This window comes from Pteropus vampyrus, unplaced genomic scaffold, assembly GCF_000151845.1.
Source record: "Pteropus vampyrus isolate Shadow unplaced genomic scaffold, Pvam_2.0 Scaffold4, whole genome shotgun sequence".
NCBI classification, from domain to species: Eukaryota; Metazoa; Chordata; class Mammalia; order Chiroptera; family Pteropodidae; genus Pteropus; species Pteropus vampyrus.
Window position 1 is genome coordinate 4988234 of NW_011888785.1, and position 12466 is coordinate 5000699.

The 12466-nt window shown below is 33.0% G+C and overlaps 1 protein-coding gene across 1 annotated transcript in view; it reads left to right on the forward strand.

Moving 5' to 3' along the window:
* The window catches only part of AGMO (alkylglycerol monooxygenase), a 307596-nt gene that overhangs the window by 136080 nt on the left and 159050 nt on the right, over nucleotides 1-12466 (forward strand). The window contains 1 exon segment of the mRNA XM_011364559.1: nucleotides 3538-3550. Coding sequence (XP_011362861.1) covers nucleotides 3538-3550 — 13 coding nt within the window.

Sequence of the window (12466 nt, forward strand, 5' to 3'; positions counted from 1 at the left end):
GCACCAGTGGCATATAGCCTCTGTTTGTGGTTTGACCTCTCAAGGCACCTCCAAACCCAGCTCAAGTGGTGGCAGATTGCTTGGTGACTCTTGTCAGGTGACCTTGGGCAGGGCACAGGCTGCAGATAAACTTGGCCTGTAGAAGGGCCCCTACCAAGAGCCATACGGCTGACATGCCAGGCGTCCAGTTGAGCCAAGGCACCACCAGGGGCTGCATCTAAGGATGGCACACCCAAAGGACAGCCTGAGCAGGTACCAGAATACTACTAAAGTAAATTCTGCTTCATAGGGTCAGCCCCTCACCAGCCAGTCCTCATAACCAATTGGCCAAGGGTCAATCTCTCCCATTAATGTGTAAAAGCAACCAAGGCTCAACTAAAACAGGAGGGCACACATAACCCATACAAGGGACACACCTGGAGCACCTGGCACAGGTGACCAGGGAAGACTCTGCCTCTGAATTCCATCGGACCGCTCTATTAAAACCAGGAAACATAGCAGCCCTACCTGATACTTAGAAACAGGGAGGCATCTAAAATGCAGAGACAAAGAAACATGTTCCAAATGAAAGAACAGAACAAAGCTCCAGAAAAAGAACTAAACAAAATAAAGACAAGCAATCTACCAGATGCAGAGTTCAAAACACTGGTTATAAGGATGCTTAACAAATTCAGGAGAAGAATAGATGGATTCAGTGAGAACATTAACAATGAGATAGAAAACATAAAAATGGCACAAAATATTCAAGTGATGAAAAGCAGGGACCTGCAATCAAGATTATTCCACCCAGCAAAGCTATCATTTACAATGGAAGGACAGATAAAGAGCTTCCCAGACAAGAAAAAGCGAAACCAGTAATATCTGGAATGTTAAAGAAACTTCTTTAAGAAGAAGAAGAAAGAGGAGGAGGAGGAGGACGACGAGGATGAGGAGGAGGAGAAGGAAGAGGAAGAGGAAAAGGAAGAAGAAGAAGAGGAAAAGGAAGAAGAGAAAGAGGAAAAAGGAGGAGGAGGAAGAAGAAGAAAAATAAGAAGAAGGAGAAGGAGGAGGAGAAAAGAAAGAGGAGGAAGAAGAAAAGAAGGCAGGAAAGAAGGAAGGAAGAAAAAATAAAAAATATGAATAATAAAGTGGCAATAACAAGATATCTATCAATAATTACTTTAAGTATAAATGGATTAAATGCTCTAATCAAAAGATAGGATGGATAAATGGGTGAAAAAAAAACAAGACCCTTACATATGCTGCCTACAAGAGACTCACTTCAGATCAAAAGACACACACAGAGACAAAGTAAATGTAGGGGAAAAGATATTTCATAAAAATGGAAGCAAACCAACAAACAAAGCTTCAGTAGCAATACTAATGTCAGACAAAATAGACTTTAAAACAAAGGTTATAACAAGAGACAAAGAAGGACCCAGTCATCCCACTTCTGGATATTTGTCTGAAAAGACCCAAAACATTACTTTGAAGGGACATGTGAATCTATATGTTGTTTGCATCATTATTCACAATAGCCAAGATATGGAGGCAACTTGAGTGTCCATTAATGAATGAATGGATAAAAAAGAGGTGGTTCATACCTACAATGGAATATTGCCATCTGCAGCAACATGGATGGTCTTAAAAGGTATTTGCTGGGTGGAGTAAGTTAGACAGAGAAAGACAAATGCTATATGATTTCACTTACATGTGGAATCTAAAAAACAAAATAAACCAAACAGAAAGGAACTCATAGATACAGAGAACATTTTGAGGGTTTCCAGATGGAAGGAGGGTTGGGAGTATGGGTGAAAAGAGGAAGGGATTAAGAATAAGAAGTATAAATTGGTAATTACAAATAGTTATGGGAATATAAAATATAGCATAAAGAATAGAGTCAATAATATTATAATAACTAGGTATGGTGTCATATTGGTACTAGATTTATCAAAGTGATCACTTTGTAAGTTATGTAAGTGTATAATCATTATGTGGTACACCTGAAACCAATATAATATTGTATGCCAACTCTAACAGAAAAATAAAAAAGAATATTAAAAATAATCAAGATCAATGTCTCCGATGTCTCACTTAACACATTCACAGGAATATTTGACACCACCCTGAGTCAACATGTCTAAGACATATTTCATTATGACTCATATCAGGTGTTCTTTGCTTTCATTGCTCCCTAAAGTCAACATCAAGATCAAATCTTAGTAACATCTTGACTCTTCGATCTCTCTTGTAGCCTATCCTCAATTCAAATCCTACATATACTCTCTTTATAAATGATCTTTTGTTGTATTCTATAGTTATCTTCTAAAATAATTCACCCCACCATATTTATTTATGTATAAAATTTTAGTGTTTTAAAAATCTATTAGTACCTAAATCTCTTTGAAGTTTATATATTCAAAAAATACGTCTTGAGCACCTATTCTTAACCAGACAGACTATTCCAGTCTTCCGACCTCAAGTGGTACCCCTAATATTCTTGAGGATCACAGCCTCCTTCAAGAATCTGTTGAATTCTAGTGAGTCTTTTTCAAAGGAAAAAATCTTCACAAAATTTTGAGCTTCCTTCAGTATACTGTCTAAAAATTCATAGATTATCATTTTTAAATGCCTACCATGAAAAGACTGGAATTTGAGGCTTTCAGACACAAGGGATAAGATGCAGATCTACTTATCAGAACTGGAGAGGACATTTCAGGAATGAGAACAGTAGTAAGATATAATGGCTAAGAGTTTTGTACATTAGTGCAGTGGCCCCCAACCTTTTTGGCACAGGGGACAAGTGCTCCTATGAAAATCTAATGCCAGATGATCTGGAACTGAGGCAGCTATGAAGATAGATGAAGCTTCACTCGCTTGCCTGTCGCTCACCTCCTGCTGTGTGGCCCAGTTCCTAACAGGCCAAGGACTGGTATTGGTCTTCAGCCCAAGGATTTGAGACTCCTGGTTTAAGCCACTGATTCTGTGTATTTAGTTATAACTTCCCAAACTGACTAAGACAAGATGTACTGTTTTTAAAAAAATCCTAAAAGGATGAGGGGAGGAGACACACTTTAGCTTGTGCTTAGAAGGAAAATATGCTAATAAAACAGGGCAAGTGAAATTAAGAAAAACAGATACTAGTAGCATCTAACCTCCTGATTGAGATTTTATTCTATAATATTTGACTTTAAAATATTAGTATATACAAATATTTTTAATGGGTGACAATCAGGAGATCTGCCATATGAGATTGTAAGCTCTGAAATGCTGATTTATACCTTTATTCATGAAAGTATCTAACATAAACAGTGCCAGGTATGCTGTCAATAATCTATTGACATTTGTTGATTGTTGAATACAGGAGCCACAACTGAAATGGGAATATAATCATAATGGTAGTCACAGTGTACTGAGTTTTATAATGAGTCAAATATTTGAAGTATGCATTATAAGACGAGTTTTAAACAAGAACTTCTTAACCTCTCAATTTATCAATTACCTTCTTTTAACATAATGTTACTACTACTAATAATAATGTGGTTCATTTTCTCACAGAGTGCTCAAACCGGTAAAAATAAAATGGCGTTACACACAATGAAGTTTTATAAGGTTATGCTTATAAATGTTTTCCAATTTTCCTTCTTTCAATTTAATAGATGTTATTAAAAAATAGTTACTTGGAATTTACCTACCTTTGAAAAAACACATTCAACATTTATTTTTCCAAGTCAAAAGTGTTATCCAAAATGTAAGCTGAGATGAATTAAAAAAAAAAATGCTAACTTGTTCAATTCTTATCCTCTTATTTGAGGAATAATACAATCATAAATGACAAGAATCAGCCTTCAAAATATATTATAAATGCAGTCCTTTAAATCTGTTGTTTATTGTATAAACATAGCCTAGTCTCATTCTTCTTAAAACTAAGCTTTAATCCTTGGTATAGATTCATCAGAAATTTACTCCCTATGAAGCTCTGTATTATCCAAAGAGTCCTTCTTCCTCCAGATTGTTTTATTTCCAAACTATAAATATTTTTTTTTTTTTTTTTACTCCTTCGTGTGGAAATTCAGCTACCTCCATGTTACATGCTTACTAAAGTAGAAAACTGCCTAATCATATAGGAAAACATTTGGCTGTGAATAAATCAGCACTTGTTGAGGATTTCACAGTGTGAAAGTAAGCAGACAAGCACATATCCTAAGAGCTTTGCTTTCTGTTGCTTCCCTGTAGAGAAATCATAGGCTAATATGGCCACCACTGCCATCTGTCTAAACACTTGAGTGTATTGTCTGGATTTAACGCAGCAGAACTAGTGGGGGTTGTAATTAAGATTTTATTTTTATATTTCATCACTGAATGCACTACAATATAAATTTATTTATAAATGTTCAGATTGATTAAGATTTTAACGAGAAAAACAGTGAATGTTTAAAGATCAGATAATTCAGATGTAAAATTATTTTAATATATTAACATAGCATTCATGAATTTATCCTTTTTCTAAAGCTTTAAATGAGGAATTGCTATAGATTTTCTTGAAAGTGAAAACCATTTCTATATATATATTCAAACAATAAAATCTGATATTGTCGCTCATTATACCTTTAAATTAAAAAACAGCTAAATTACCTGCTACTAAATTATAATTTTTATTGTTGATTCTGTGATCTTTCCAAGATCTTAACACAGTACTTTGCATAAAATATTCACTCAGTAAATACCTATTGACAAAATGAAACCCACATAAGGTCATTTTGATTTCCACATAGTTAGTTGAAGAAGTTTATGAACAAGGATGAATCTTCAACATTTTTCAGAAGCAATCAATGGGACTATTTGCAAAGCTGCATGATTAGGAGCAAAATAAAACATGTATATTTACTAATGGTAATTTTCAGCTTGTGACCTGGAAAATGAACTCATTTGCTTCCTGTTATATAATTCTTGTGCCAATTATAAATTCAAATTGATTATAAATTTAAAAATCTGGACTGTGCAATATAGTAATTACAAAGAAAATATTGAATGGTTTTCTCATCCTTCCCAAAAGAACACAAAATAATTGAAAAAGATAACTTTTCTGTAAAATCTTTTATCTGAAATAGTTTTACCTTTCTGTTGAAGAGTTCATTGGACTATAAATAATCTTCCTGAGGGAAGTGACTGTGTGTCACTTTATTTCTTTTTACTTCTAAAACCTAGTAAATTAAATAAATGTTTGCAGAATGAATAAACTAGCTGATAATGAAAAACTTGCTCTGCTTATGCAAGTAGCTATTAGTAAGAGACTTTGATAAAGATTAATAAATACAGGTTTTAATGGTTTGAAACAGATTATTTTTAGTGTTAATAAAAAACCCTTAATGGTAGGTACTTAATTGTTGATTGGCATTTGAGTATATGTTTAATATTTAACAAATGTGATAAATATATTAATAAGGATAAATATACTAGTATGCATTAATAGTTTTGTACTTCAGGATTTCTATCTATAAATGGAACTAAAATACTGGAATATATTATTGAAAGATCATAGAAATATTTATAACCCACTTATATTTCAAAAAGATTTGCATGTACCTATAGTTAATTGTAAAGATCTTTCCGAATAAAAGATTCTCCAAATTTCTTATACACACGTTTAGATATATATGATAGATGATAGACAGATGATAGATAGATAGACAGACAGAGATAGATAGATAGATAGATAGATAGATAGATAGATAGATAGATAGATAGATAGATAGATAGATAGATAAAAGAAAAAAAGGAAAGAATGAAAAAGAAAGAGGGGTAGAAGGAAAGAAGGGAGGAAGGAAAGGAGGAATAAAGGGAGGAAATTTGGCCAGGAAAAAGTCAGCCAATCATGGTATAACTATGATTCTACTTAATTTTAGTTTGGGTTTGCATCGAATCTTGCCACTAAAATACCTGAAAAGTTTTGCCAGTTAAGACTGCACTTCAAGCATATGTTTCTCAGTTAAATGTAAGATAACAATGATTTTTACATCAGATGATAAATGTATTAGGAGATGGCTTAGTATTTCCCTTAAATACTGACTGCAATGAAACATGGAGACCCACAGTGGTATGGGTCCCTCTGGAACATCAATCATGCATGATGCTATAAAGAAAAGTCTTGACTAGTTAGAGTCAATGTCATCACTCTAACCTATAGTCATCTAAACGCAGGCATTTTCCTACTATGGAGATTTCATTTCACTTCACCCCCAACCCAGTTACTTGTCAGCATTTATCATATTGTTAGCACATTCATTTTTATAATGAAGATTCTGTAAAACACATGCCTCTTAGGACATATTTTCTCTATTATGATTTTTCCCTCTCAGACAGGAAGCATGAATATTTGTAAACATCTCTTATTTGGAAAGGACATTGTAATTAACTATAGGCACATGCCTTCTTTCTGAAAAGTAAGTGATTATAAATATTCCTATGACCTTTTAATAAAACAGTATTTTTAGTCCCCTTTTGAAAATAAAAAAACCCAAAAGGTAGAAATGTAATGTGACATTCCCAGTATTATTCTAAAATTTAACAAAAAAATAGTTTTTTTAAAAAAATTAGATTTAGAAATCTCTTCAATCTCACTAGTCATAGTGAGTGAGAGGAGGCAATTCAGACAAACAATCCAAGCAATTCAGACAAACAAAATAATTTTATCTTGAATTAACTAAATATTTTTGTTAAAACTGTCTTGTCTTCCAACTTGACCATTAGTTAATTGTTTCGAACTCTTAACTACAAAAATCTAACCAGTCAATGTTTTTCAATTGGGAGAATTAGAGAAAATTAAGAAAAGTATAGAATGAAACAAGTTAATTTTATAAAAAATAATTTCAGACAGTGCATTAATTTAGAATATTTATTTTGATGCTTTATAGAGTTCAACTCTAAGTGATTTTTATTTTATTCAATTTATTGGAGTGACATTGGTTAATAAAATTATATAGGTTTCAAGTGTATAATTCAATAATACATCATAGGTATATTGCATTATGTGTTCACCACCCAAAGTTAAATTTTCTTCCATCACCACATATTTGACCCCCTTTACCGTTATCTACCTCCCTCCTTTCCCTTCTTCTCTCTAGTAACCACTAAACTGTTGTCCCTGTCCATGAGTCACTATTTGTCTTATTGGTTTGTTGCTTTTAGTTTTATATCCTGCATATGAGTGAAATCATATGGTTCTCAACTTTTTCTGTCTGACTTATTTTGCTTAGCCTGATAATCTCAAGATCTACCCATGTTGTCACAAATGACAATATTTCTTCTTTTATTATGGCTGAGTAATATTCCATTGTATATATGTATGTCTTTATCCAATCGTCTATTGAAAGGCACCTCAGTTGTTTCCATGTCTTAGCCACTGTGAATAATGCCACAATAAAAATCAAGGTGCATGCATCTTTATGGAAAAATGTTTTTAAATTTTGGGGGGATAGATACCCAGAAGAGAGATTACTGGGTCATATGGTAATTCCAGTCTTAATTTTTTGAAGAAACTCCATGCTGTTTTCCATAGTGACTGTATTCTTACCAATAGTGTAAAAAAAAAGGTTCCTTTTCCCCCAGAACCTCTCCAACACTGTTATTACTTATCTTGTTGATAATAGCCATTCTAACAGGTGTGAGATGGTATCTCATTGTGGTTTTGATTTGCACCCTAATAGTTTATTGGAGTTGATCATCTTTTCATATGTCTGTTGGCCGCTTGTATGTCTTGGAAGAGTTGTCTGTTCAGGTCCTCTGCCCATTTTTTAATTGGATTTTGTTGTTGTAGTTGAGTTGTATGAGTTCTTTATATATTTTGGATATTAGGCCCTTTTCGGAGGTGTTGTTTGTGAATATATTCTCCCATTCTAATGGTTGCCTTTTTTGTCTTGTTGATGGTTTCTTTTGCTGTAAGAAGCTTTTTAGTTTGATATAGTTCAATTCATTTATTTTTGTTTTTACTTCCCTTGCCTTTGAGATCAAATTCATAAAATCCTCTCTAAAACCAAGGTCCATGAGTTTAGTGCCTTTGTTTTCTTCTATGTGATTTTATTGTTTCAGGTCTTAGACCCATTTTTAATTAATTTTGGTGTATGGTGACAGATAGCAATCTAGTTTCATTCTTTTGCATGTGGCTCTCCAATTTTCCCAGCACTAGTTATTGAAGAGATTTTCTTTTCTCCCTTGTATACTTTTGTCTCCTGTTTTGAAAATTATTTGCCCATATATATATGTGGGTCTATTTCTGGGCTCTCAATTCTGTTTCATAGGTCTGTGTATCTGTTTCTCTGCCAATAACATGTTTTGATTATTGTCACTTTGTAGTATAATTCCAAGTCAGGCAATGAATGTGATACCTCTGGCCTTGTTCTTTTCTCTAAGGATTGCTTTGGCTGTTCAAGGTCTTTTGCGATTCCATACAAATCTGATTATTTTTTGTTCTGTTTCTTTAAAAAATGTCATTGGGATTTTGATGGGGATTGCATTAAATCTGTACATCGCTTTGTGAAATATGGCCATTTTAACTATGTTGAGTCTTCCAATCCATGAATATGAAATATCTTTCCATTTATTTGTGTCTCCTTCAATTTCTTTTAACAATGTCTTATAGTTTTCAGTGTATAGATCCTTCACATGCTTTGTTAAATTCGTTCTCATAAGAAATTTTGAAATCACTTGGTGATATGGAAACTATATTTTTTGCCTCTGTCTCCTTTCATTGAAACTGAAGCCCGCACAAACCTGTACTAAGAGAACATAAAAATAATTCAAGAAATTCACCTGCCCATGATCAATAGACTGTCCCATCATCCAGTCTTGAAGGAAGAGCAGGATTTCAACAGGTCAAGATGGGGAGGTTAAGTAAGGTCTTAGAGGCTGAAGAAAAAGAACATTGAAAATTAGTCTTAAAGAATAGCGAACAGCTTTAAATTCTAAATATTTTGAACTTCATTTAGTTCATTATGAAGAGCCTTTTGTTTAAATTTATTTTATTTTTAATAAGGGGAAATGATTTGTGAGAAGATGGCTTAGTCTCATAGCCCTTGTTCTCTTATATTTTGATTTAACTCTTCTTCTTCACTCCTACCATAAATTGTGGAGGGAGAAATGAAGAGTTTGTGAACAGTTCAGCAAATGATCCAGAGCATTTCTGCTGAATAAAAGTTAATCAGTGGAATGCATGAAACTTGTTATTATAAAAGTATTTTTATTATTCATTCACTTATAATAATTTATTATTATACAAGTAAAAATAGATTAAGAAGTGACTTTTTTGGAAAAACGTTGATTTCAATGTTCAAAATAGGCAGAAAAAATGTTACTATTTTCAAAGTTTAGGTGAGAAATTGGCACTTAAATTTAATAATATGGAACTTAAAAACATAAATAAAATGAGCAAAGTAAATAATCTAAAGTTCTCTGTTTAGGACATTAGTTCTTAACCTTTGGGGACATATGTATTCCTTTCAATACATGATAAAAAGGATAATTTCCCTTCCAGAAAAATACCCATAGGCACATATTCATACAATGTGGCATGACATTTCAGGGTGTTCTTGACCTTACAAAACCCATCCATGGCCTTTCTAGGCATCCATGATCCTCAGGTTATAAAACCCTGACAGAAAACTACAGGATATAAGACATCACTTCATAAATAATATAAATGTTTAACCAGTCTGCTCTACACCTGAAAGGAATATAAAATAATATCAAATGTCAAATGTAATTGAAAAATTAAAATAATAATAATAATAAAGACTTAGACCATAGCTTTGGAGACCTGAGAAGCACCAAAAGTGCCTAAAATACCATAAGGGGCAATTTAGAAGCTGAAATCCCTGAGCTCCTTATAAATGCCTGGATTCCTTTTAATAGCAATGTAGTCAAAAAGCATTTAGTTATCATTTTCCATTAAAGTTCTAAAAGATTAAATTATTTTTATTTGATGTAAAAATTTCTATATCTCTTAAAAGCAAAATGATAGAAAAAGAGAAGATTCCTGAACTGAAACCGAGAAGACTTTAGGGCTTCCTCCCAAGCTGTTTAAACTTAGACTAGTAATTTAATTTCACTGAGTTTCAATTTTATGTTTTTTTTTAAGTAATAACATTGGGATATATTATTTTGTAGGCCTTCTATATGTTCTAAAGTTCCAAAATTTAAATCCACTCATTTAAATCTAAAAAAGCATATGACAAATAAATGATTTCTTAAAAGAAAATAACTGCAATTATTTCCACAGTAACATATTTTCGGGAAATGATTCAGAGTTAGATGTGGTTGAATTGCTAAATGACTGAATTTATAAAAGTGGGTGATAATTGAGTTGTTATGCTCAACGCTTATTAATTATTAATGACTTCTCCTTGACTTTTGAATCATAAGAGTTTTCTACATGCAAGGTTCTGACTGGGCTGTCTGAATGATGAATCATCTCCCACACCGAGGTGGTCTTCCCCAGCTCCAAGGTACTCACAAGCACTACCAGGAAATTTAACTGTGGTTGCCTGTGTTGTACTTGGCTTTTAACTTAAAAAAAAAAAAAAGAAAAAGGAACTTTCAATATTGATATCATCATACTTTAGCCTGCAGGAGCAAAAGATTTTCTTTGAGGGAAAGAGCTTGACATTAAAAAAATAATGTACTCAGCCAAGGCTCCGATCATCTGAATGCGCTCGCCATTTGTGTGGCTTTATATCTGGCTGCACACATGCCAGGACCAAGGATTAGAAGTGCATCTGGGTAGCAGACCCCAGCTAGTGTAGACTCTCCACCGCTTTTTGTTGTCTGTTTTTGTAACATATGTTAGGCACACAGAGACAAACAAGGATAAAATGTTTTTCTCCTTTCCCAACTGGTTCTCTGCCAGAGATCCAAAGCCCAACCAAAGCATCAGGTTTCAGTGTTCTGACTACTGAGAAAGCCCCACTTTCTTGTTCTCCATCACCATTCTACTTCTCAACAAATATTTTTCCACCAAAAACAAAGCCGTGGGTTCCAATAAAATACAGGGTTATTTCTACTTACTCTCCTCCCAATTACTGGTTATTAATATTGTATTAGTGGCATATTACCTTATTTCATAGGACTGTAGTCTGATCAAGAATTATATATTCACAGTATTTTGAATTTCTGAAATTAAAAAAATATATAGTCCTTTGTGTATAAATAAGTTCATTTCAATGAACTAATCAAGAAATCTGTTATTAGAAGCTCATAATACATTTCCCATGAAAATAACTTTAAAAATGGTGATAGACTCTTGTGAGGGAGAGTGAGGGAGAGAGAGAGAGAGAGAATGAGAGAGAGAGAGAGACTGACTGACTTAAATTAACACGCATAATATAATATATCCTTTGCATGAAAACATTTCTGTCAGTTCCATAGTAGAAAGTTGAGAATCCCTTAGAAACTGGGCAGCAGGATGGCAGGCAATGACTGTTTCTTTCAGGTGTGTTAACAATGGATTTAATGAGATGGTGGCACCTGCCCCATGGAGGGATGCAGCATTGTTATGTGGCAATACTACCATATTTTCTACTTCAAGAGGCTACAGGACCTCACAAGCTGAGGATGGTGTGGCTACTGTAGCAATTCACATTTGCAGACACTTGTAAATTGGATTTTTTAATGTCAGAGATTGCCAAAAAATGATGAAACCCTGCTATATAGAGTTGCAATTTAGAAGTATGTTTGGGACTTCAGGGATCTATTAATATTTTCAACTGGCTAACTGAGCACTGCTATATATGACTAGAGTAACAATTTCTTTTATTTAAAATTTTATCTTAAAAATCTTCAAATATTCAGAGAAGTAGAAAGAATAATAAAGTGCATTTACATGTCTCCATTACTTCCATTAAAAGATCATCGTAGTTTTGATTAGTTTGTATCAGCTATCCCATTTTTTTCTTTTTATTTTACATTGCTAAATATTTTGTAGCAAAACTTAAATCTCCTGTCTTATATAATTCAGTTATACAACTCTGAAAAACAGTTACATTTTCTTATACAATGATAGTCATAATAACTGCCAATAAAAATAGTACTCTGTTTATAATCAATATCCCACATTGTCTATAAAATATCTCTATGATTGACTTGTTCAAATCAGTATCCAAATAAGATTTTCACACTACATTGGTTATTAAATTTTAAATATCTTTTTATCTTAAGCAATCCCATCTCACTGACTTTTTTTTTCTCATATCATTGAATTGTTATCAAATTTATGTCAGTGTCATGATCATCAGTGGCTGGGTTTTTTCCTTTAAGCATCATTTAACTTATTCCTATATTTCTCATATATCATCTAAATGGAAGTCAACACTAGGGGTGAGTAATTTCTTAAAATATCGTATTGTTTTTGTCATTATATTGATTTTGTCATTGGTAGGGTCTAATAAATCCATTTAGACAGTGATTAAGGAAAAATAAAATATTCTATTATCTGCCA